This window comes from Vulpes vulpes, chromosome 10, assembly GCF_048418805.1.
Source record: "Vulpes vulpes isolate BD-2025 chromosome 10, VulVul3, whole genome shotgun sequence".
NCBI classification, from domain to species: Eukaryota; Metazoa; Chordata; class Mammalia; order Carnivora; family Canidae; genus Vulpes; species Vulpes vulpes.
The window spans coordinates 24,121,546-24,148,155 of NC_132789.1; the positions used below are offsets into that span (position 1 = coordinate 24,121,546).

The following is a 26,610-nucleotide window of genomic DNA, read 5'->3' on the forward strand; positions in this document are numbered from 1 at the left end:
GACATGCTTCTGCATCTAGTGCTTTGTTAATTATACCTGATCTTCACTTGTCGGTTGAGACCACTTCAGAGTCCTCTACAAACATCTGAATGGCAGATTCCATTATTTTGGGTTCCCCATTAACTTCCAAAGAACTCTGGTTTACAAAACATGAGGTACAATTGAAGGTGTTACTTTCCACTTTAGCTTCTAAATCAGTAGTTCCACTCTTTCTCTATTTTTTTTTTCTTTTTGAATGTAAGCTCTACATTCAACGTGGGGGCTCAAACTCATAACCCTGAGATCGAGAGTCTCATGCTCAGGGTGCCTGGCTCAGTCAGTAGAACATGCGACTCTTGATCTTGGGTTGAATTTGAGCCCCACGTTGAGTGTAGAGATTACTTAATCCAAAAAAGTCACATGCTCTACTGACTGAGCCAGCCAGGTGCCCCAATAATTCCATTTTTAAAAAAGATTTTATTTATTTATTTGGGAGAGAGTCCGTGTGCATGAATAGGGTGGGGAGAGGTAGGGGAAGGGCAGAAGCAGGCGCCTTGCTTGATGTTGGGCTGGATCCCAGGATCCTGGGACCATGACCTGAACTGAAGGTGGATGCTTATCCTATTGAGCCACCCAGGCACCCCATTAATTCCATTTTTAAATCATACAGAGGGAGGCTGACTGGCTTAACTATAGGGAAGCCCTGGATTCAGCTGGTAGAAAAACCCTAGCCCAAGGGTCTTGGGCCACTCCCTGCCCCTAGGGTCCTCTCTATGCTGCCATTAAATGCTGGCATCAGCTGGCATACCTCTCTGGGGCCACAGCGCATCTTCTGATGACGAAGTTGGACCAAATCTCTGACCAACCTGCCAGGGTTCCCCTCTCTAATAAGTTTGGTTTATCATGGTGCTTATTTGGTGGGTTTGAATCCTCACTCTACCAGTTTTAGCTGTGTGAACCAAGGGCAAGGCACTTGACCTCTCTGAGCTTCAGTTTCCTGGTCTGTTACATGGGGATAATGGAAGCGCTTTCTGTGTGGGTTCTTTGTGAGTATTAAAGGAGTTAAATGCAGTTAACACAGTCACAGATCCTGGCACATGGACATACTGCTGGTAGAGACACATGGGATGCTTAAGGACCTGGAGAACCAGAAGACTGCCGGTAGGCTATGGAGCAGCAGGACTGTGAAGAAGAGAGGTTCAAGGAACATAGTCTGGTCATTCATTCAACAAACATTTGGGTGGCCACTGTGTGAGGCACTGTACTCGGTGCTGCTAGGCATATGGTGGCAAACATGAGGCTTGAAACTCCTACAGGAGATACTGTAAATGCTATTCTATATAAATATATATAGGACTCATGTACTATAGGAAAGTGTGTGTGAAATGGTACCATCTTATAGGATATTTTGTACCTAGGTATTAGTATCTTCAATGTGCATACCTTTGACCCAAGAAATTCCACTTGTGGCAAATTTTCCTTAAAAAATGGGTGTCCACAAGAGATGTTCATCATGGTGTTTTTTATAATGGGAAAAATGAAAACAAAATATCCAAAATAGGAATTACTATTGGGGTAAAATATGCAGTCATTTAAAACCTTGTTTTGGGGATCCCTGGGTGGCTCAGCGGTTTAAGCGCCTGCCTTCGGCCCAGGGTATGATCCTGGGGACCCGGGACTGAGTCCCACATTGGGCTCCCTGCATGGAACCTGCTTCTCCCTCTGCCTGTGTGTCTACCTCTCTCTCTGTGTCTGTCATGAATAAATAAAATCTTTAAAAAAAAAAAAAAAAAAAACCTTGTTTTAATTGGAAGAAAATATCCAACAAATGTGGGAAAGCACCAACCTCACTAATACATGAAACAGTCATTTCCAAATTAATAAGAAACAGGTGAATAACTCGGAAGCTAAGGCTAATGACACAAATAGGCAATTAATACAAGAAATACAAATGGCTACAAACATGAAATGATGCCCATTTCATTAATAAAGTGGAATACTATTTTTTGCCTGCCAAATCAACAAAGATGAAAAAGATTAGCAATACCAGGGAATTTCCATATCTGTGTGTGAGTTCCCCCTATGTACATATGCATGCTCTTAAATTTTGGATCCCTGGGGCGCCTGGCTGGAAGAATGTGGGACTCTTGATCTCAGGGTTGTGAGTTTGAGCCTCATGTTGGGTGTAGAGATTACTTTAAAAATCTTCAAAAAGATCATGAAATCCAATTTGTTTGTTTTTTCTTTAATACGTATTCCTTTGGATCCTGACATTACACTTCTAGAAAAACTTCTCCAGGGGTGCTTCGGTGGCTTAGTCGGTTAAGCGGTTGCCTTCAGCTTGGGTTGTGAACCCAGGGTCCTGGGATAGAGCCTGGCATTGGGCTCCCTGCTGAGCGGGGAGGCTGCTTCTCTCTCTCCCTCTGCCCCTCGCCCCTGCTTGTGCACTCTCTCTCTCTCTCAAATAAATAAATAAAATCTTTAAAAAGAAAGAAAGAAAGAAAAACATCTCCAGAATCACATGTGCATGTGCACACATACAAAAAGTCCTTGGAGCATTGTTTGGAATTTTAAAAATCTAGAAGATTTTTTAATCACCCAGGTAGCAGTTAAGTGCCTTCAGCTGGAGTCATGATCCCAGGGTCTCAGGATTGAGCCCTACATCAGGCTCCTTGCTCAGTGGGGAGTCTATTTGTTTCTCTCCAACCCCTGCTCGTGTCTCTCTCTCTCAAAAAAAAAAAAAAAAAAAAAAAGAAAAAGAAAAAAAGAAAGAAAAGAAAATAATCTTCAATAGGGAAGTAGCTAACTAAAGAGGTAGATTCCTAGCACAGACACGTGGACATTAAGGAGACTGAAATGGCTCAGTGTGTAGGTATGAAGAAAATGAAAAGAAAAAAAAATCAAGCTTCAAAATTTGTGTTTATTTTTATCCTTTTTATGTAAATACATACACATCAATATGTGCACACAGAATACTGAGGGATATAAATTAAACTTTTCATGGCAATTATCTCTGAGAGGTGGGATTTCAAAGAACTTCCACTTTGTGCAATAGATATTGCCTTTTTTTCTTACAAGTAGGTATTGATATTCTAATAAAAAATATTCTGTAATAAAGAAAGCAAGGGGCACCTGAGTGGCTCAGTTGGTTGAGCATATGCCTTTGTTTTTTTCTTTTTTAAGATTTTATTTATTTATTCATGAGAGACATAGAGAGAGAGGCAGAGGGAGAAGCAGGCTCCATGCAGGGAGCCGATGTGGGACTCGATCCCTGGTCTCCAAGATCACGCCCAGTGCTGAAGGCTGAGCCACTAGGGCTGCCCTAGCATTGCCTTTGGATTGGGTTGTGATCTTGGTGTCCTGGGATCGGCCTGGGTCGCCCAGCAGAGAGCCTGCTTCTCTCTCTCCTTCTTGTCACTCCCCCTGCTTGTGCTCATTCTCATGCTCAAATAAATAAATAAAATCTTAAAAAAGAAAGAAAGAAAGAAAGAAAGTAAAGGAAGCCTGGGTGGCTCAGTAAGTTAAGCGGCAAATTCAGGGTGGTGAAACCCAGCCCCACACTGGGCTCAGTGCTCAGCGGGGAGTCAGAGTCTGCATGAGATTCTCTCCCTTTCCTTCTGCCCTTCCCTCTGCTTGTGTGAACACGCATTCTTTCTTTCTAAAATAAATTTTTTGAAAAAAGCAAGTAAAAAATGATTAAGAAGACTGTTCACATAAAACATGGATAAAAGAAGCCAAAATATAAAGCTAAGTGAGAAAAAAAAGCCACAAATTCATGTAAAGCATGATGCATTTTTTTCGTATAAGAAAAAAATTGGAAATGCTCACTACAAATTGTTAATAGAGGGGCACCTGGGTGGCTCAATGGTTGAGCCTTATGAGCTCAGCCTTATGGCTCAGGTGGTGATCCCGGAGTCCTGGGATGGAGTCCCATATCAGGCTCCTTTCAGTGAGCCTGCTTCTGCCTCTGCCTCTCTGTGTGTGTCACATGAATTAATAAATAAATTAAATATTTTTAAAAATTGTTAATAAAAGTTAATTCTGAGTTATTTTCTGTTGTATTTCTCTCTGCTATTTAAGTTTTCTACATCAAGCATGCATTCTTTTTTTTTAGATTTTTAAAAAAATATTTGAGAGAGAGAGTGCAGAGAAAAAGAGAGCACAAGGCAGAGAGAGGGGCAGAGGGAGAGAGAGAAGTAGGCTCTGCATTGAGTAGAGAGCCAGTTGCAGGGCTCCATCCCAGGACCTTGGGATCATAACCTGAGCCAAAGGCAGATGTTTAATTGTCTGAGTCACTCAGGAGGCCTAAGCATGTATTATTCTTATAATGGGGGAGGAATAAGTTAAAAGGGGGCTGCCCAGAGAAAGTGTGAATGCAAAGAAATGCAAAATGTGAGCCCCCCGCCCTGGCTCCTGGCCTAGAACCCAGCTGTTTGGAGGCCCAGAGTTCCCCTTCCTGAGGATGCAATGAGGATTCATCCTCGAGTAGCACTGCCAACTGGGAGCTGGGCCTCCCCAGAGCTCCTTGGGTGGGTGTGCCTCCCAGGTGGGGGAAATGAGGATTAACACCCTCCTCAGACTGGCACCAAGAAGCTGTTTATTACTGGAAAAAGTTTCCTTCCCAAGCTCAGCCTGAGGTATTTCCTGGAGTCAAGAGCTGGGACAGTCTTTACAGTGAGAAAGCCCCAAGGACTCCCCACCTGCTCCCCTCCCACAGGTGTCAGGAAAAGCTTAAATGCTTGGGTGCCTCATAAAGCTAGCTACCAAAGCCCTCTGAAATCCTCTTCTGGGAAGTTGGCATCCAGTATGCTCTACTCGCTCAGGACCCCTCAGTATTCTACCTGAGCCAAAGGCAGACGCTCAACCACTGAGCCACCTAGGTGCCCCTGAGGTGAGATTTAAATAGAAATTTCAGCCAGGTAAAGATCAAGAGTAAGAGTATTGGGATCCCTGGGTGGCGCAGCGATTTGGCGCCTGCCTTTGGCCCAGGGCGCGATCCTGGAGACCCGGGATTGAATCCCACGTCGGGCTCCCGGTGCATGGGGCCTGCTTCTCCCTCTGCCTATGGCTCTGCCTCTCTCTCTCTCTCTCTCTCTCTGTGTGTGTGTGTGACTATCATAAATAAAAATTAAAAATTAAAAAAAAAGAGTAAGAGTATTTCAGGAAATAAGAACAGTGAATGAAAAGGACCTGGGGTGGATATGGGTTTGGCTTATTCACTGAACTGAAGGAAGTGAAGGAGTAATAGATAGGGTCAGATACTGTACGGTCTTGTAGGTCATACCAAAGGAGTTTGAATTTTATTCTAAAAAGAAAGGTAAGCCACTGGAGGGTTTATGATTAATAGGTTACATTTCTCAACTACCTACTATGAGCCAGGCATTGTACTAAGTGCTTTGCAGTTTATGTGTCACTTTATTTGAACAATAATCCAAGAGGTTGTTTTATTATTCCCATTGAATAGATCTAGTGAGGTGTAAAGAATGGACAGTCCTGGGTTAGAATTCAAGCCCCACCACTCACTGGCTGTGTGAATTAGGCAAGTTACTTACTGTCAGTGAGCCAGTTTTCTCATCTGTAAAATATCCACCATGATATTGCACAATGGCAGCTATGATTCTTGTTATTTCTGGAGATGTTGTCATCTTGGAGGGGTGTCAAGGGGAGTAAGGATTACTGTGAGGTAAATCCTCACCCAGCTGACTGCTTAATTAACCCAGCCAGGGACTATCCAGGCTGGCACTCTACAGCTGCCTGCCAAGGTTCAAAACTTTTCAGCTCTGGGTGGAGTCCAAGTTGTCCTGGCAGCTCAAAGAAAAAAGTGACCAGCCCTTGGAACATTCTAGGCTTTTCCCCAGTAGACACAAGGATGATACCTATAATAGGCTGGGTTCCCCAGGACTCTGGGTTGGGGGTTAGTGTGCAGGAGGTTTATTTCTCAGGTCCATTTAATTTTTTAAATTAATTTTTTAATTTGTAGTTGACACGCAGTGCTACATTAGTTTCGGGTGTATAACACAGTGACTTGACAAGTTTATACATTATGCTATGCTCACCATTAAGTGTAGCTATCATCTGTCATCATATTATGCTATTATAATACCATTGTCTATATTCCTTATACTGTACCTTTTATTCCCATGACTTACTCATTTGATCACTGGAGGCCTGTATCTCCCACTCTTCACCCATTTTGTCCATCTCCCCCACTCTCTCTGCTCCATTTTATACCTGCATCTACTCCTTGAGGCTCTGTGAGAACAGATTTGCAAAATAAAAATAGCTAGATATCCTCTTACATATTAAACTTGTGAAGATTTTTAAAAATTATAATACCCAGCGTGAGCAATGATACAGGAAATGATCCTTCTCAAATCCTGCTTGGAAGGAAGGCCAACCTAACAGTCAAAAATAATTCAAAGAATTTGCCCTGAGAAAATAGTCATGGATGTGGACAAATATTTACCCAGGGAGGTTCACTGTAGTTTCATAGCAAATAATGAGAAACAATCAAAATGCACAATGACAGGGCATGGGCTGACTGAAGTATAGTATCATGATAGAACACCACTAATCCATTAAAGAGGATGTAGATGAGGGGCACTTGGGTGGCTCAGTGGTAGAGCGTCTACCTTTGGCTCAGGTCGTAAACCCCAGGGTCCTGGGATCAAGTATCACTTCAGGCTCCCCACGGGGAGCCTGCTTCTCCCTCTGCCTATGTCTCTGCCTCTCTGTGTCTCTCATGAATAAATAATATCTTTTTTAAAAAAATGAAGGATGATGGCATGTGTAATATGATCGCATTTTCGTGGGAAACACATATGTAAAAAAAATCCACATATGTATACTCCTTTTTCTAAAATAATGTTGGAAGGATAAAAGCTAAAATCCTAACAGCAATTATTTCCGGATGGTGGAAATTTTCTTTCTCTTTGCTTACTGATGTGAACCATGCCATGAAGCATTGTACCGTTTTTGTAATAAGAGGGGGGAAAGCAATGTAAGTTATTAATAAGAAATAGATTCCATCCTGTAACTCAGCCAGCTCTTTCAATAACAAGGAACAAGGACTGTCCTATGGATAAATTTGAAGTCTTGTGAAGAAAGGACAGAAATCAATGAATTTAAAATGTCTGAGCAACGTGCAAAGTTGTGGGGAATACAAATACCTAGGCAAAATGGAGGTTATGGCAGTTGCTTCAGTGTAAGAGAAGAATGAATGAACACCTAGTAAAAGGGGCAGGCACTAGCCCATGCAGAGGACACACCACACACACACACACACACACACACACACACACACACACACACCCCTCACACTCACCAGGGCCAGGCCTGGGCCTGGTACCACTAACATATCCTATGTCACTATATCCTCAATCTGAGGTGGGCACTGTTCTCTACCCCTATTTTACACGTGAAAAATGAGGTTCAGAGACCTTAAGTATCTTGCCCAGGGTAACACAGCTAGAGAAAGTAGGGCAGAGGTTCAAATACAGGACAGTTGGCTCCAGAGGCTATGCTCATATCCACAGCTCCATGCTGTGTAAAAATCATTTATCTCTCTTCACTGGGGCCTTGGCCTGATATGCTTGGATTTATACACAGACTGCATGCCAAGGGCAGACTCCAGCCGACATCAAGGACAAGGCAATGATGGAATGCAGAGAAAGTGTCAGCTGGGAGCCACTTAGCCGGCAGTCTGTGAGTACAGAGGTACTGACTGCTTTTCCTGCTGCTCATGGCCTATCCTCCCTTCAAAACTCCTGCACAGAAAACTTCCTCGGCTGCTCTGGACACTTCTCCACTGCACCGTCATAAGACTGCCAGATCAACTCCCTTGCTCAAACAACTTCAATGGCTCCCCACTACTGGTAAGATCAAGCTCAAATTCCATAACCTGACGCTTAAGATTCAAGCTACCTCAAATCTCACTTTACAAACCTTCCAAATACGGTCCTTGCTGTGGGTCCCTTTGCCCTCCCATCTTGTGCCTGGGCATGGATTATGGAAATAGCACATGCCTGTGTTTGAATTCTAGCTCTGCTACTCTCTAGCCAGGTGACCTTCCCCTCCGTGAGACTCAGTTTCCTCCTGTGGAAAATGGGATAATGATAACTGTATCTCACAGGGTGGTTGGGAAGATATGTGAAATAATGCTTAACATGTTCTTAGCACATGCCAACAGGAGTGGTTTTGTTATGTGGTTACAGTGAGTACATTGAGTGGGGGGGCCCCCACACGGTCTTCAGGGAACAGTGCCTAATTAGCATATTCGATCCACAAAATACAGGCTGAGAGCTTTGGTGATGACAGTACAGCTGAATCATTCAAGTGCCCCACCCCTTGTCCCAGCTGTTTTGAAACCATGTTCCTGACATCCTTTCTATCCCTCTAAGGCCTGATCACTTTCTCCTGCTCCCCTGTGTGTCCTGTGATAATCTTGTTTTCACTGTCTCTAACACTGTTTTAAACTCCAGCAGACTCGTGTATTCCTCAGGCAGTCCTTATCTCTTCCCCACACCTTTAACCATGTAACGGACTCCTCTCTGCTTTTGTCTATCTTCCTCCTTTCCAGCTGTCTGAGTGCACTGCTGTCTCCCTTCTGTACAGGCCTCCAACGGAGAGGCTACTTCCTGCCCTGGGGCTGCAATTCTGTGTGATGTCTTATCTCCTCGGCTCACTAATCTTTCCTAATGATATACCTCTGTCAAACTGGACCCTCTAAGGGACATGCTTTCCTTTTACTAGCAGACAGAGGAAACTATTGCAAAGTGGAGATTTGGAAAATATATCCTGCCCAACTTCCTGCTCTCATCTCTGTCAATGGAATGACTTGATTACAGGTTATATTAATAGAAATATGGTGTTTAGAACAAAGGAGGTGATAGGTCCTCTTTTCTGTGCTGAGCCAACTATGCATGGAGTAAGTGTCAAGCTATAGGGAGGCAGAAAGCCAAATGGCAGAAAATATGGATTTTGGAGGCTGGCAAACCTGTATTTAAATCTTGACTCAGCCATGAGCAAGTGGCTGAACCTCTAAATGAGGCTTACAATCACACCTATCATCTAGCTTTGTCTCAAGGATTCAGTAAGGTAATTTCTGTCACACAAAGCTAAGCAGGGCACCTATCACACACTTACTAGGCTGGATTGTACCAGTCTTCTTCTCTTGCCAGCTCTTGTGTGTCCAGATTATCCTGAGCCTAGAGGTTTCTGGAAGACTGCCATAGAGGGGTCACAGCAGATGTGCTGAAGGGTGAGAGATGGGGTACACAGAAATCTGGGGCATTGGTGGGAGGCACTCACCACTCTCATCCTGGGTCCCAGTGAGCAGGGCTGTGTGAGTTCACTAGCCTGCCTCGCAGCGGGCCAGAACTGCACACCTTGTCCCAGTCATCCTGCCGACATCTCAATTTAGAGACAACTGTGGCTCAGAAAAATGAGGCTATCTTGCTCAGAGTCACAGAGCCAGAGAGTGGCTAAGACTAGTTTGGTTCTAACCCCAGAGCTCAGCCCCTGCTGTAAATGTTGAAAGCCAAATAGGCCACTGGCCATTTGGAGGACCCTGATCCCCAAAGAAAAGTTCTGGCATGGCCATTGCATGTTACTCTGTGTTAATACTCTGGGGAAGGAACCAATGCCTTTCTCTGTAGACCCCCCCTGAGTGGGGAAGTCTGACTTGCCAGCTGGGACAGGCTGTACACACCCCTGTGGCGGGGTCATGGAGCTGGTCCTCATCTGTTGCCTCTCTCCTGTGAATTCCAATGAATGAATTTTTAGGCCAATGAATTCCTCTTTATGGAGGCAGAAAAATAATGGGGGACATATCATTGAAAGCCTTGAGTGTCATCGTATGGTCTTAGGCTTTCTCTCTGAGCAAGATAGGAAACCACTTGAACAAACTAAGGGCATGTATTTTAACGAGATCATGTTGCTTGCAGTTCAGGGGCCAAGGGTAGAAGCAAGGAGACCAGTTGGGAAGCCATTTGCTAACCCAGACATGGCAGCTTGAACAAATATGGTGGTTTGGTTGCAGAAGTGATCAGATTCTGTCCATCTGCCCATCGGTTCTGTGCTGCAGTGCCTGATTTGCCTGTCAGAGGGAAGGGGCAACAGTCTAATCACCCAGAGGGGTCCCAGTGCCACAGCTCCCAGGCTCCCCCTAGAGGGAGGAGCTTTGGGAAGGTGGTTTCCTGACAGAACTTGCTCATAGAGCCAAAAGCTTTGGAGTTCACATCATTCCCGGATTCTGTCCTTCCACTGAGAATTGTCAGCGAAAATCCAGACGGAGGCAGCTCTCGAACTTTTCCTGGCCCTGGAACCCCGGCATTCCATTGGAAATGTGCCTGCTGGAAATGGGTGATTTGTGCAAAAGAAGTTTCTGGCAGGGTGATTAAAAGAGAGGAAAGGAAATTGCCCTAAATGCAGAGTAGCCCGAAAACTGCCCTCAGTTTTCTTCTCTGCCCTTTGAGCAAGATTCACCAATCTCCAAGTGCCCTCTGCCCCCACCCAGCATGCACTCAGCTGCCCTCACCATTAGCCGTGCCCACGAGGCAAGAGGGGTGACAGAATGATCATCCCCATTTCTTGTAAGAAGAAATTGAGGCCCAGAGAGGCCAAGGAACTGACTCAGGGTCAAATGGCTTGTTGGAATCTAAGGGCCTAGACCCCAGCCTCCTGACCTTCAGTCTAGTGCTCCTTTTGCCACCCTTGATGAACAAAAGAACAATAAAAAGTATGGGCTCTTGAGATCTGCGAGGTTGCAGGAAAGAATGCAGAGTAAGCAAGTTAGACCACAGGAAGGGAGACAGGGCAGGAGCCTACGTGTAAGCTCTGCATGTAAAATTCCTAAATGGACGGGCATGGTTGGTCCTCACCCCACTGAAGGGCCCCCTTTCTGCCTGGCTCTTCTGTGAAAACCACTTTAAGAAGAAGAAAACCATAATTACTCCCTTGGGATGGTGGAACGCTTAGGGGACCCATCAGAGTGCCTAGCATGGGCTCGTGCAGCCAGAAAAAGCATATTCAATGTCATAATTTCATAGTTGGGAAACTAGAATTAAGTGCCTGTTGTTTTTGTAATTCAGACCACAGCGAGTAAAGCTAAATGATATAACCTCCACGGCTGGGAGAGCGCCATGAAAGCCCAGCGAATTCTTAAGCGAGGCAAACTTCTCCCACTTGCCTGGGTGGTGGGGGTACCTGAGATCCCAGGGTCTGAGAATGGGGGAGGGTTGGGAGTTTAAATAGGTTGAGAAACTCTGGACAAAATGCCCTTTAGGGCTCCCCGAAGTCTATCAGCTGTGTAAAATTCTTTTGATGATTATCGATTGTTGGGAATTTCCAGTGTGATGTGAAGTGAGAATTTGATTCTCATTTTAAGACATACTGCCCTCCATCCCCCTCACTCCCCCCCTCCCCCACACACACCCAGGGCTGGAGATAGTAACCTTTAGATTACATTGTTTACCTCAGGCTGCAGAATTGCAACAATGGCCTCTGGCCATAGTCAAGGTCCCTTCCTCCTGCCCCAGCACTCAGAGATCTAGCTAGGACCTGACACCAGGCTGATCTGGGGAACTCCTACTGCGGACTAGCCTTCCCTCCAAGTGGATCTTCTAGAACTCTGGTGCCTCCCCTACTCCTAGGTAATCCCATCAACATGGTCTGGTTTCCAATGCCCCCTCCTCAGCTCTCAGCTCCCTCTTCCTCTTGTCTGATGCCAAGTTCCTTGGAAGGGCCCACACTCCTGCCTTCTCTCCCTCACCTTCCATTCTTTCCATGCCTCCCCATCACTTCCTAGCAAAGGTGGGGCAGAAACCCAGTGAGCCTCATTGAGTAAGCCTTGACCTCCCAGCTGCTGCCTGACACTGTAACCACTACCCTCTGTTTCTGAAAAGTCTCTTTGCTCTTGGCTTCCATTCACCTTGCCTGTTCATTTCTTATTAGGGCTTAGCACAACTGTGAGTAAATCACTTTGCCTAAATGTCTTGCCTTGGACTGTGAACTCCGTGAGGCCAGGGGCCCAGTCTTCCTCACACATGCCTGATGCAGTACCTGGCACCTAGTAGATCTTGGTAAAGAGCTGAGTGGATGCATTTATCCTTTCCTTCCTTGGTCCTCCCAACCAGGCTGACTGTCCATGCCCCGAGCCCTGAGGGCAGGCAGTAAATACTTGGAGTGACTGCTTGAGACAAATGTCTGGGCCATGGCCTGTTCTGTGGTCCTAATTCTAAGGTTCCCTTCCTCTAGATCCTTTCACCCCAGCCTCTTGGCCTCCTCCCACACCTCAGTACTCCTTAGGCTCTGCTGTCTCCATCTTGGCTGAGAGAGCTCTACTCCTAGTCTTTTCTCTGCTTCCCCTGGACAGGGACTGGATGTAAAAATGAAGAACCAGAAGCGCCTAGGGGGCTCAATCAGTTAAGTGTCTCACTCTTGATTTCAGCTCAGGTCATGATCTCAGGGTCGTGAGATCAAGCCCCATGTTGGGCTCTGTGCTCAGTGCAGTCTGCTTGAGATTCTCTCTCCCTCTCCCTCTGCCCCTCCTGCTTGTGCTCTCTATCATTTATAAATATATAAGTAAATCTTTAAAAAAAACGAAGAATCATTCAATGGGTTTCATGGCAAACTGGACAAACAGAAGGATGAATGAATCTGAAAACAAAGTGAAAATAAAAAACAAGGGCATCTGAGATCTATGGGACAGTATCCAATAGTGCAACATACATACAAGGTGGGGAGGGTCCCATCAACCTGGTCTGATTTACTAGGATTTCCCATCCCCCTGCCCTACAGCTATGTGACTTGTATTTTCTCCTTTCTTTGTTAAGAACAGTCGTGACAAAGATGCAGATGTGGGGGAAAGAAAGGAATAGCATGTGGTGTAGGGGCTAAGGGCGTGGGCTTTAGGAGATGAGCCTGGGGCTGAATCCCTCCTTGGCCATATGCTAAGTGTGTGACCTTAGGTCGCCTATCCTCTGTGACCTTGGTTTTCTCATCTGTTCCTACCTGGTGAGAATTAGACAAGGTAAATGCAAGGAAAGAGCCCACCAGAACCCCTGACCATGGTTAAGTACTTAGCAAGTGCTTTTGCTCTCATTACAAATATGATCTTACTGTCATTTTCGTTTATACACAGTCCTTTTCAGACTTGGTCTGTATGCAAATTAAAAAAAATATTTTCACAGGGGCGCCTAGGTGGCTCAGTCTGTTAAGTGTCTGCCTTTGCCTCGGGTCATGATCTTAGGGTCCCAGGATTGAGCCCTACATTGGGCTCCCTGCTCAATGGGGAGTCTGCTTCTCCCTTTGCCCCTTACCCAACTCACGCTCTCTCAAATAAATAAAATCTTAAAAAAAAAAAGAAGACTACTGAGGGAAAAAAAAATATTTTCACAATCATGAAGCATTAACATCCAATTTATTCTCTTAAAAACAAGAACAACAACAAATTTATTCTTCAATATTTAGTTTCTCACATTGCTACCAAGTAAGTATTCATTGACATCATTTTAAAGCAGGGGGGTTCCACAATCACTCCCTGCATTTTTGGTGGGTTTACTTTTGTGTTTTGTTTCCCTCCCTGCATTGTTTAACCCAAGCTCCCAGTGTGACAGGGACAGGCAGGTTCCTGTTATTCACTTACTTTTTCAGACTACACCTGGAATTAAGAAAGATCAGTATCCAGGCTCTGCTGCTGACTTGCCATGGGCTTTGGGCAAGTTACTTGCCCTCCCTGGGCTCCTGGGTCCCTTTTTATCAATGACAGGCTCTGCCCTACCCACCTCTCAGAGGCACAGAAGCACTGTTCAAACAAACACGTCCACCATCATTGCCACTCATGAGCTAGGAAGAAAGACACTCAAAGTCCTAAGTCCTCTTGGAGGCACTAGGTTGTAAAAGCTTCTTGGGAAATGCCTGTGATAGTCATGTTCTCTAACAGGGTGCAGAGAAGGCACTTAGAAATTCCTGCTTAGGAGTAGTAGTGGGGTGGTGGGGCCCAGTGATCAAGTGAACAGGGCTCAGGTCTCCCACCCATTTCACTTGTAACACTTCTGCCATTGCCCATCTTAAATCTTGAGGCCTCCTCAGAGGATCTAATTGGCACTGAGTGGAAAGGAACCACTCACCCGGCCCAATATACCCACTTTGCAGATGGGAAAACTGAGGCCCCGAGAGGTGAAGAGGTATGCCTACCAGCACTGTTCTGGATGACTCCTGAGTGAGGCGTTTGCAAAGCATCCCTGAAAGGGTGCCCTAAGATCTGAAATGAGAAAGAACATAGTTCTTCTAGGGAGATCAAGTATGACCTGGGAGTACATTCTGGAAAGTCTGAAAAATCGTTTATCTTCTCCAATCCTTTAAACCAGGATGCCAATGTGAGGCCTGAACACCACTCCCAGTAGTCAGGAGGTATACATATGACAAAATGAAGGTGAGAGGGGATGTGTGAACAGTAACAAGTAAGGTAGGTAAAGCCCAGAGCTCCCCCAACTCACCTCCCCTTACTCCAGGGCCAAGAGCTGGGTCTGAGGTGTTCAAGGAGAGAGAAAAGAAATGACCCTCCCTGGTAAATGCCTCTAGGAGGAAACAGAGTCTTCCTGCTGCCTGTCAGAATGGCTGATCCTGAGCCTGATCTCAGCTAATTCGGCAGCTCAAGGGGAAGACACCACTCTTGTATCTGCTCTGCATCTCAAATGTACCAAGAGAACCGGCATGACTCAAAGGAATTGTTATTGATTTTCACTTGTGCAGCTGACCTAACAAAACCAATTCGTCAAGTGCCTGTCTGCCTTGCTGCTCCGGACACTCATCCTAACCTCGTGCAAATAAATTACACAAGCATCTAGGGTGATTTGTCAAGGTCTAGATGGGCAGGGGCCCTGGCTCCCATGGAAGGACTCCAGGCTACGTTGGGTAGGATCAGGCCAGCAAATAAATACCCCACAGTCGATCCTCTGTTGATCATTCTGGGGGGGCCCAGGAATCAGGATACCTCACAGCTGCTGCTACACTGGAAACCAACTGGCTATGCCCAGGAGGGGGTTTTAAGGAACAAGGCCCAAGTCCTTCAACAGGGCTTAGCAGTGACATTCTTACTAGTGTCTTCTGGTTTCTGACTCCTTGATTCTGGAGGATTTGATGGTGCCCCACAATCAGGAGGCACCAAGCTCTGGTCCCGGCTCTGCTACTGGAAAAGTATCCTTGGGTCAGCTATGAGATGGCGATGATACCACCAATGGGAATCTAGGACTCTATAAAGGCCAGGGGTTAGACTGAGGGTCTAATCCTTGTTCTCCCACTTCCTGGATGTTGCCAGGGCAGGAACCTTCACCTTCAGTTTACAGCACTTCACCTATAGCATAGGGCCTGGAAAAAGTACCTACCTCCTAGTGTGGAGGTCGTACAGACTGAAAGAGAACATGGAAAGGACCATAGGGCCTCACACCCTTATCTCTTCCTTCCGCAGGCAGGGACTAAAGGTTCACAGAAGGAAGTAATGTGCTTAGGGCCACACAGCAAAGTAGGGCAACATCAGGAGGGGTTAAAATGAGAGGCAAATATGAAAGGCTGATGAGCAGAGCAGCGATCACCCTGCTCTCTTGCTCTCCTGATGGTGGCTGTCGCTGAAGGGAGACAGGCGGAGCAGGCCAGGGGCACATCATGGATCACTGCTTGAAAGGGTCAAAAACTTTATTTGCAGGCCTTGTCTTTGTTTTTGAATTTAGAGGTTTCCTGCCATCTAGGGTAAAAGAGTAGTTGGTGTCTTGCTGCATGAGGTTTGTGGGGCTTGCCTTGGGGCTCTATCCCCATCCCTTTTGCCTGCTCTCTGGGCCCAGGAGTTCCTCCACTGTGGGATAAGGCACTGTGTGTTCTGCAAGAAGGCGCTCACGGCTGGCTGGTAGACGACGACGAGGCGGCCTTCTCAGGGGCTACAAAGCTGAGGCTGTTGAGGGGTGGAGTTGAATTCGGGACCCTGGCAGGAGGCCAAGTGGTGAGGAGATCCAAGGCTATGGTAACTCAGCCTGGCAAGTCTGGTGCTGCTGCCTCCCGGCTGGCCCCAACATGACAGCCTCAGGATGGAATCATGCCTTTGCTTCTTTTGCGGTCAGCCATGGTTCTCCGGTTGTGGTTGGCTCGTGTGGCCTTGTTGGCTTCCTTCTTCCTGCGTTCCTGGGTAGTCTCACGGCTCTGCCCGTGGCCCCGGGGGCTGCCAGCCACTGCAGTCGAGCTGTCATGCCGGTACCTAAGGGAGGAACAACCCGCCCCAACATATGGGAAGAGCCCGCCACCTTTCTCAGAGGACCCATGGGAGAGGACATGCCACCTGGACCAGGACACCCATGTCCCCACTTCCAGTGGGAGAAGTAATGGAGCCCAGCAAGGGCAGGGCTCTGGGGGCTCTGGCTGGTCCTGTGTCTGGTGAATTCTCTTCCCTAAGCCCTGCCTCCAGATGGGTCCCTGGCCCAGCTGTGGGCTAACCATAGCCTGCAGCAAGGAGAGGAGGGCCTGGGTACAGGGATGAGCCCGTTCCTTCCTCTGTAAGAGGGTGATGATAAAGTGGCTACTTCATAGGGTCCTCCTGAGGGTTACATTAATACATGTAATACACTTGGAGTTTAGGTGTGGGCTTCCTAGGTGGTTGACTGAGCCGTCTCCAGACGGGTCCCCTCCCACCAGAAACAACTCTTTGAAATGCTCACCCCTTCCTGGCAAGGAAGGCCATCCGCCTGGCTTCTGCTTTCTCCCGCAGCACTGCAGGGTCCTGTACAAAATGGTCGGGCTGTGGACGGGAAGGGGGAAAAATAGTCTAGAGTCATGAGCCTCCCCATGTCCTGAAGCTGTAGTAAGGCTGCGCCTGACTGAATCTTGCTGATGCCTCCAGGCCAGGAGTGGGAGAAGCCACAGTGTGGCAGGGTGATGCCCTAGAAGGGAGCTGCCCTTGTTTGGGTCCAAGGTTCCCATCAGAAGCCTCTCTCCTCTGTCCTTCCCACCTCTCTCGTGATGGGAAGGAAGCTAAAGGGACTAAGGCTTCCTGCACAGACATGGTGGGGCAGGTGGATCACAGTTGGAACACGGATGACAAATGGGGGACAGGCCATGATGGCCACCATGAGAGGCCATCTTAAAGGCCCAGATAGCTGCCCATGGGAGTTGACTCATCCTCACTCTAGTGCTACTACTAATGTGCTGTGGGAGTTCCCAGTCTTTTTTTTTTTTTGTAAGATTTAATTTCTTGGGGCACCTGGGTAGCTCTGTTGGTTAAGCATCTGTCTTTGACTCAGGTAATGATCCCAGGGTCCTGGGATCAAGTCCTATGTTGGGCTCATGCTCAGCGGGGAGTCTGCTTCTCCCTCTGCCTCTCTCCTCTGCTTGTGCTCTCTCTCATTCTCTCACAAATCAATACATTAAATCTTAAAAAAAAAAAAAAAGATTTAATGTATTGATTTGAGGGACGACTGGGTGGCTCAGTGGTTGAGCATCTGCCTTCAGCTCAGGTCATGATCCTAGGGTCCTGGGATCAAATCCCGCATGGGAGCCTTACATGGGGCTCAATCCCAGGACCCTGAGACCATGATCTGAGCTAAAGTCAGATCCTTAACCAACTGAGACACCCAGGTGCCCTGGGACTATTCACTCCTGAAGACCATTTTTTTTTGCCAGTAAGCAAAGGAGCCTGGACTAGCGGCTGTGACTTAAGGATCACAGACAGCTCTTAATGGCCTATACTGTTTAAAAAAACACAAAGAAAACAAGTACAACTGGTAACATTTGAAAACTGGAAGATTTTACATAAAAATCTGGGCTATAACTCTGGGAAATGAACTAGGGGTGGTGGAAGGGGAGGTGGGTGTGACTAGGTGACGGGCACTGAGGTGGGCACTTGACGTGATGAGCACTGGGTGTTATTCTATATGTTGGCAAATTGAACACCAATTAAAAATAAATTTATATATATATAAAAGAAATCTGGGCTAATCCTGTGCCTGGGAGGAAGAGAAAGCCCTGGAAGCTCTGGGCCTATGTTTATGCTGAGAAGCCCCTTGGGCAGATTGTATGTGTGCTCCTACCACACTGGCCATAGTTTCCATCAGTTTCTGCTACTCATTTACATTGGGTAGCCTGCATTTGTCTGGACACATCTGAATTTGTCACTCTGGTGGGAGGGTACGAGGTGATCCAGAGGTCCCAGGGTGCCACTCTGTTCAACCTGAGCAACACTGCCCTTATCTGTTTTATATGCTGAGGTTCTAGTTAAGGCTTTATTTGAAGAAAAAGTTCAGCTGCTAAAAAACAGAAGTTTCAAACCCACCAGCTCAGATGACCTCCAAGGGCTCTTGGGCTCTAACATCTCTGAGTTTCAGAATTACTATCCTAAGCATGGTGGCAAAGAGCTACCCTTCTCTCAGCCCAGTCTCAGGCCCAGACTCCTGGGCCTAATGAATCCAGCAGCTCAAAGGCTTGGCCTCTAATCCATCCCCTAAGCCCTCACTAGGTAGTGGAGGGGAGTTCTAAGCCAGCAGCTCTCCAAAAAGGCATCCTAGGCTCAAAGGAGCCCCTCTTCTTCCCTGGTAGTGATCCAACGGCCGCCTTAAAGCCAGATGCAGGCAAGCAGGGGCGTGGTGGTCCTAATCTGCTCCTTGGGAACTACACCCTCCCCTTCATCTTCCACCTGCCAAGGAAGTACCTTTGGAGCCTCGTCTTCAGCCTCTTCCTCTTCCTCCTCCTCATCCTCTTCCTGCCCTTCTCCAGGCACTTTGGTTCTCAGCACCTGAGGGATGGTGAAGGGCCTGAGGGTTTAGAGAGAAAGTGAGATCAAAGACTAGATTAAACTTGGAGAGGGAGCCTTGGGGAGGAAGGCATTGGGCTGGGTGAGAGGGGGTCATCAGGATGGGGATGGGCTCAGGCAGCTGGACAAAAAACCAAAGTGCTTTTCAAGCCAGCTTTGCTCCAGCCCCCTGACTCTCTGAGGGTACCAGAGTCTGATGTGGGGGCTTAGGGGAAGTTGAGCTGGGGCAGCTCTGCTTTTATCTGCATTGGGAAATCTGAGATCCCACTTCAGAGAGTTTTCTGCAGTTAAGAAGAACAATGTAAAAGGACTGTGAGAAACCAAAGAAATGCCTCCCCATTCAGCATGGGTTGGACCAACTAGTTGGCCAAGGGGCTGGCTGATGGTGGAGGGAGCACTGGACTAGGAGTCAAGAGGCCTCAGTTTGGGCCCTGGCCCTACCTCTGACTTGCTCCCATGATCAGGGCCTTGGCCTCCCCATCTGTATAAACAAGAGGGTTCAGGAGTGCTGCTGTGCCCCCCCAGAACTCTGCCCTCTTAGGGCCCTGCAGCCTCACCTGCGGCTGATGAGCTCATCATCTGAGTCAGCATCGTTGGCGCCCACCTGGTTGCCGTCATATGTGTCATCATACTCGTCCTCATAGTCGTCACCGCGGTAGGGCAGGCCCTCGCCAGGCTGCAGTGGCACCTGCAATGGCAGAAGTGTGGGGCAGAAGGACCCTGAGCTGGCTGGTCCTGCACAACCTGCCCCCACCCCCACTGCCCCCAGCAAAGGCCTGGCTTGGAACCTCCTACCTCCTCCACCACCACGCTGTATTGCTCGTAGCGCTGCCGCTGCGCCACCACCTCCCGCTTGTCGTTTAGCAAGCTCCGAGTGTTCTCCTCCTTCCTGGTGTTGAGAGAGGCAGGGGACAGGGAGGAAGGAAAACCATCAGACTCTGAAGGCTGTGAGGGCAAGGGTCCAAAGCATCACAGGCTCAGGCTGGCACAAACTGTGACATATAGTGTCAAACACCAGTGTGGGGGTGGGAAGGTGGGACTTGCCACTGCCAGTGTCCATGTGACTGGGTCTAGCCACTCTGGAAGGCCTTCCAAAGGAGTTGTTGCATGGTAAAACATGCCCATCCTTTGGCCAGGAAATTCCTCTTTGAGGCGCCCACTCTGGGGAAACGCTGGCTGTGAGCATAAAGAGGTCTGAGGGGGAATGTTCTTTTCAACATTGTTTGTGACAGTGAGAAATGGAAAACAACTAATGTCCATCACAAGGGAAATGGCCAAATGACGTCTCACATCTATATTACAGAATGCCAGGCGGCTGTTATCAAGAATGACATTCGTCTATTTGTGCTGATGCAGAAAGAATTCTAAGACTTATTCCTGAGGAAGAAAGCATGCTACAGAAAAATGTATACAATAGGATCCCATCTGTAATAAAAAGCATAAAGCAAATCAGACAATCTGTTCCCATGAAAACACAGATTATAGTATACATATATCAATGCACAGAAAGAGCTAGTAAGTCCCCTGCCAAATGACAATGGTTACTCCTGGGTAGGGCCTGAGATTATTTGAACCTTTTAAGAAACACTAATTTGTGGCAGCCCTGGTGGTGTAGCGGTTTAGTGCTGCCTGCAGCCCGGGGTGTGATCTTGGGGACCTGGGATCGAGTCCCACATCGGGCTCCCTGCATGGGGCCTGCTTCTCCCTCTGCCTGTGTCTCTGCCTCTCTCTCTCTTGCTCTGTGTCTCTCATGAATAAATAAAAAATAAAATCTTAAAAAAAAAAAGGAAACAAAAATTTAGGGGCACCTGGGTGGCACAGTCAGTTAAGCCTCACACTCTTGGTTTCGGCTCAGGTCAAGACCTCAAGGTCCTGGGATCGAGCCCCTCATCGGGCTTCTTGCTCAATGTGGAGTTTGCTTGAAATTCTTTCCCTCTGTCCTTCCTGCTCATGCTGTCTCTTTCCCTCTCTCTATAATAAATAAATTCTTAAATAAAAAATTAAAAACAAAAATTTAAGAGCAAGGTCCCATGTGGCCCTCTTCCTGAGCTCAGGGGAACCACAGGGGACCTCAGGGGTATGTGGGGTGAGTAGGGGTAGCTAGCTGTCTTCTTCCTCCCATCCCCGCTTTCATCATGGTGGCCTTCTGTCTGTTCTACAGTTCAATCTTCCATGTCAGATTGCACTGGAAGAAAAAGTCCAAAAGTTCAATTCCTATTATATATCACAGGTGAAGATATTCGGGTGCAGTACACGGAAGGAGAGGGATGTGCTTGGGATCGGTGATCCGTAGCACAGCCTCAGTGGGGACTCAGGGCTCTTGACTGTGGCTTTGCAAATCTGTAGAAAAACCTGGCTTGTCAGACACATAGACAGGCCTGTGGAATGTAGTTTCTAGCCCTGCAGGGGAAAATCAATATGAGATGCCAGGCAAGAAAATCCAGCTTAGCTGTGAAATCAGTTTTCTGGAATGTATCAAGGGTAGGGGAAAAAAAAAGAAGAAGAGATACAAAGTCATACACAACTTCCACAAAAATCTTCTATTAACTGGCTTTTGGTGCAGGGAGGGACAGGGGCCTGAGTGTCTCAGGCTGTCTGCCTGGAAGCCTGGGGGCAGCTCAGGATTTGGCTTCCTTTGACAGTTTTTACTAAGGGCCTACTATGTGCCAGAGAGGGTACTAAGGCTGAGTTGTGGGAGAGATTGAAAAAAGATCTTGATCTGTCCTCGTGGAACTCATAGTCTAATGAGGGTTACAGGCAAATGGCGGCTTACGTGAAATATGCTGAATGGAGGTAAGCGTGCCCTGGGAACATAGAAAAAGGAAACGTTAAAAAAAAAAAAAAAAAGAAAAGAAAAAGGAAATGTGAACTCTGGCTCAGGGGGTCTACTGGGAGAGGGGGGGAGGAAATGGAGGCACTGTGGGGTAGGGGGCATTTGATCTAGACCTGGGAAATTTCTTGGTCCACAGGAAAATTTTATATCATGCCAGGAAAGGGGGCCTGTGACTGCAGCCCCGGCCCTTACCTGGCTCTCTTCACTAGGCTAGGGGCTAAAGAGGAAAGAGGCCAAGAGCAAGGCAAAGTTGCCGGAGCTCATGCAGGTGGTTGGTGCCATTGAAAGGAGCACATCTGCCCTTTCCACACACATTTCCTGAGGGCCTAGTAAGTGCTAGGACCTGTGCTGAGTCAGGCATCCAAGGATGAATGAGAGATGTCACTGTCCTTTCTGTCACACCCCACAGCTCCTGGTCCATCTGATCCCTGATTCTGGGGAGTAAGATCCTGCTGTGGGTCTCTGGTTTATGTGGATCCCTGGCAGGGCCAGAGAAGCCCTGCAAACTTTACCCACCCAGGGTCCTGGGAGGTCACACAGGCAGGAATAGTGGAGCCTAGTGCCCTGGGCATCCCACCCAAGGAGGGGCAGCCTTGGCCCCATGAGCCCATTCAGAACCAAGAAGGAAAAGAAAGTCAGGGGCAAAGCCAGCCAGGAAAAGATCCATGTGAGGGCCAGAACTCCAGTCAAGTCTGGAACACAGGTAACCATGGCCTCAGAGACTTTGGAGCAAGTCCTTCCTTGACCCCCTACAAGATGACAGGGGGCCCCCTGAAGGCTCCCCTAAAGCCCAGACACTCTTCCCCCTCCTCACTTCTTCCACCCTATCCTTTGAGGCCCAACTCAAACTGGCCATTGGGGGGTGACTACCACCTTTAAACTTCTAAAGGACTAGTAGGGCAATAAGCCCCTCCTTTTCCAAGTGAGGAAAGGGAGATTCCAAGAGGCAGGGTGACTTTCCAAGGTCACCCAGCTTCTACCAGCCGAGCCAGGGCCAGAACATAGGTCTACTGGCTCAAGTCTGTTCAGGGACTTCCTGAGTGGTGTGACCGATCACAAGCAAGCCTCTTATCCTTGCCAAGTCTTAATTCTATATCCCAGGAATGAAGTAAGATGATGACTAAAAGTGAACCTGGCACCTGCGGAGCTCAACAAAGTGAATCCTGTTTCTTTTTACTGCAGGACTTGTCAGAACCATTAATGAGCTAATGTGTTCTGTGACTCTCCAAGAAGCAAAGTGCATTGACATTTTCTTGGCCATGGACACTTTGCTGAGGGAGAACACTCATAATCTTCCAGGGTGCCACGGTTCACTCCAAACAAGTTCTGGGACCCCACCTTATACACACTGCCTTCTTCAACTAAGTATGATATCCCTATAGCACATGTGCTTGGCATCTACCCAAGAGCCACCCTCCATCTCACCCCCCTTCCTAACAGATTCTCATTTGGTTCAGGTCTTTCCATCTTTCCCCCTTCTCCTGGAGCCTGGGCCTCAGCCCTGTGACCCAGTTCACCACTGAGATATGAGTGGAGTCTGGAGACTTCTGGGAAAGGCTTCCTGGCCTCTAAGAGAGATATAGGAAGATCTGGTCCAGACTTCCTCTTGGCACTGTCATTTCTGGAAGTCCCAGCTGAAATAGCTGCAGTGACCCAGTGGCTTCAAAGGAACCAGCTCCGAGAGATGGCAAAGATGTGTCCTTGATGATGAGGCTGAACCACAGGTTAACCAAGCCTAGAGTGTCCTACCTTGCAACTCCCTATCATGCAAGGAACAGATTTCCCTGTTACTTGAGCCACTGAGTTCATCCTATTTGATTTAACCACACACATACATTTTAACCCAAGCGTGACCTGCCTTGTGCTACTTTTCTCATGTGCCTGCTGACTGTCCTGCCCAGATTAGGACAAGTGTCCCCACTGAGGTCCCTGTAGGCCCCACCCCAGCACCTCTCCCACTCTGTCACTGCTTGTTTAATGGTCTAAGTCTTTCCCACGGTCTCTGTTCTGAGAGCAAGGCCCGGGTGCCCTGCTCACCTTGTCTCCCTGGTGTCTAGCACAGAATCTGGAGCTAGTAAATCACTTAATAAATATTTGCTGAATGAATAAATAAATAATGAACACATGAATGGAGGCTTTGCCTCTTCGCAATCCCCAGACCCCAGGCTACCCAGCACAAGTTCAGTAAACATTTGCCGCCCAGTCTCTCTGCCTGGCAACTCGGAATGCCCTAAGAGCAGGCACAGCCCTCCTCATCTGCCCCTGTCTCCATAGCCAAAGCTGCAGAGGGTCATTCCAGTCTGGAACAGTGGCCACTGATGCAGGATAACATCTCTAGCCTGGGATCTGGGGATGTCGCAATGTGTGTGACTAAGCAGTTTACAATTGCTTCCTGTCCAGCCAGCCAGATGGCTTTATAGCTGCCCTGTGCCCGCTCCCCCAAGACCTTGGCCAGCCAAGCTTCCAGCATCGGATGGCCCTGGGGTTGGGGAGCAGCACAGGGCCCTCACTTGAAGCAGTAGCTTGCAATTCTGCCATTGGGGCTCCTATCACAAGAACAAGGCAGGTCCCCCACTGCCCCTCTCCGAACCTCCGTCTTTTGTATATATGATGGGGGAGAGGGCAGACTGTACTCGTCTAACAGTTCCCAGATTTCGGGATTTCATGAACCAGTACCATTTAGGGGAACTCTGGGGCTAGCATAGTGTTGTCAACATCTTATCTTGCCTTTTATATTAAACCCCATATTACAACTATTGGCTCATGGTCCCTCCAATGGGCCTCTATTCCAAAGCCAGGTCATCTTTCCAAAGCATAAAATGTGTCAGCTCATGGGACCCTCACCATGTTCCCCACAACCTCAGGGTCACTGCCCATTGTTGTTCACTCTGCCTGGAAGGTTTCTTCTTCCCTGCTCTTTGCAGAATTGGCCCTTTAGCCCTTCCTCATTCTTCCATCCACTCTTGGTTCCATGTCATTTCCTCAGAGGAGCCTTCCTGCTCAGATCGAACCCCCTACCAGAGGCTCAGAAGTCTGCACACCTTCACCTTATAGTCCCTGTTAGATCTGCAATTTTACTTTACTTGTTTGCTGAACTGATTAGTGCAAACTCCACAGGGCCAGGGGCCGTGTCTGTTTCATTGTCCACTACACTTCTAGCACCTCATAAATCCAGGGCCTAGTATGCTGTAAGCATCAGGCAAATATTTGTTGAATGAATGAATAAATCATAAATGGACTTTTCAATGCCAAAAAAGTAGAAAGGACATAACCTAAAAATAAGGAAAAAGATCTTAAAACAGAATATATTCACCTTCTGAAAAGCTTACTTAGTACAGATCCTTAATTTTCTCATTTTGTCACAGAATGGAGAAAATCATGTGGAGTAGCAGCTTCTGGGAAGTACTGCTTAGATTTATTGCCCAGAGATTTGATGGTTGACACATCCGAAGATATAAGAAGGGAAGAGGGGGACAGTTTAGTTCTCTCTGGCCTTTTGCTATCAACAAGGGGATTCATTAAAAAACCATACGGTGCAGAGTCAGAGCCTAATGCATAAGCGTTAGAGAACCTGCCCCTGCCTGCTGGGAGCACACAGGTCCTGAATTGCTGGGGTGGGGGGCGGGGGGGGGGGCGGGGACCCAAGTCAAAACTCAGGCCAGTTCCTTAAAGATGGAGCCCTTATTTTTCTTCCATTTTTTTTCACGGCACTTATGGAGTTGGGGTCCCTGGCACCCCACAGCCCCCTGTACTCACCTCCTGCCCTTGTGCACCCGGCTCAGGTCCACTGAATCTCTGCTAAATACATCAAACTCGTCATTCTGGAAGATGTTGTGACGAGATGTCAGCAGGGGTGTCGGGTCTGGCTTCACCTGCCTGGTTAGGGGGAGAGGGGATGTCATAGAATCAGTTTCAGGGGGATTGGTCAGCTGATGCCCACTTGTGCCCTATGGATCCCTACAATGTTACATTCATTAGATTCTCCATTCCCCTTCAACAGCCATATGAGACACAATCTAAAAACCTGCCCTGTCTGGCCCCTACCTGGGTATGCCACATCCCTCCCCCTTGGTCCCACATGCCATCCACACAGATTTTCTTAAAGGCTCCCTCCCTCACTCAACACTCACAACAGTCCAATGAGATAGGGAGCTAAGATCACTCAACCTTTCTGTGCCTCAGTACCCTCCTCTGTAAAATGGGCATGAAGTGGCTAAGAACTTATCCAAAGACAGAGCTAACTTCATTCATTTAAGAAACGTAATTTGTTCATGGAAGAAACACCCATCTGTAAACTCATTCCTGTGAGCCCCATGGGCCTTCAGGGAAGCAGTGGGCCAAACTCCGAAACGTAGGTGTGAGAAAAGTGAGAAGCTCTGGCCATCCTCCTTCAGCAATCTACTGGAAAGGTGACGATGACAGGGGCAAGCCAGAAACTTTCAAGCTCTGAAAGGCTCAGTAATCCCTTTGTCACATCCTATGTTTCTAATCTCCTCCGATAAGGTGTTTTAGGGCTGTCCAGCTGTGCACACTCTCTGCCCTGCAGGGGGCATGTGAGGACCTCCTGGATGGCCTAAAGTTTTGATGTTTTCCCAAGGAGGGCATTCAATTATATGGTTGGCAAACACTACTGTGGAGAAGAGACAAAGGGCTGAGTTTTGGCATAAGAGTGGGAAGCAGGGGAGCTAAGAAGTGCTTCAGGCCAGGGCCCTGATACAGCCTGGGCGCCCTGAGCCCAGCTCCCACCTCTCTCTCCTACCTGTCCAGGCTGCGGTCCAGCTGGCTGAGGGCAGGGGCCAACCGCTCCTCCAGGATGTTGTTGATCACCTGCTCCGGGTTATAGCTGTACTGCTCCAGGCAGGCCAGGATGAAGCCCTCGCCAAGGTCTGGCAGCAGATCCTTCACTTGAGAGATGAGGGAGTCTAGCTCCACACCACACACAGGGGGACCTAGGGCAGCAGCTGCCCCCATGCACTGCAGAGAGAGCTGGAGTGAAGGAGGGGAAGGC

The 26,610-nt window shown here is 47.8% G+C and overlaps 1 protein-coding gene across 12 annotated transcripts in view; it reads right to left on the reverse strand.

Moving 5' to 3' along the window:
- Nucleotides 1-13,382: 13,382 nt before the first annotated feature.
- Nucleotides 13,383-26,610, reverse strand: part of ASCC2 (activating signal cointegrator 1 complex subunit 2) — a 41,753-nt gene continuing 28,525 nt past the window's right edge. For 6 of the 12 annotated variants that reach the window (XM_025985912.2, XM_025985915.2, XM_072723188.1 and 3 more), the window contains 7 exons: nt 26,362-26,576; nt 25,359-25,478; nt 19,565-19,658; nt 19,327-19,457; nt 18,668-18,770; nt 16,683-16,762; nt 13,383-16,225 (listed from right to left, as the gene is read on the reverse strand). In XM_025985912.2, coding sequence (XP_025841697.1) covers nt 16,054-16,225; nt 16,683-16,762; nt 18,668-18,770; nt 19,327-19,457; nt 19,565-19,658; nt 25,359-25,478; nt 26,362-26,576 — 915 coding nt within the window. In that variant the 3' untranslated portion in view covers nt 13,383-16,053. Of the gene's footprint in view, nt 16,226-16,682; nt 16,763-18,667; nt 18,771-19,326; nt 19,458-19,564; nt 19,659-25,358; nt 25,479-26,361; nt 26,589-26,610 lie in introns of all 12 variants that reach the window. The other 6 variants (XM_072723187.1, XM_025985913.2, XM_025985910.2 and 3 more) reach the window with 1 other exon arrangement.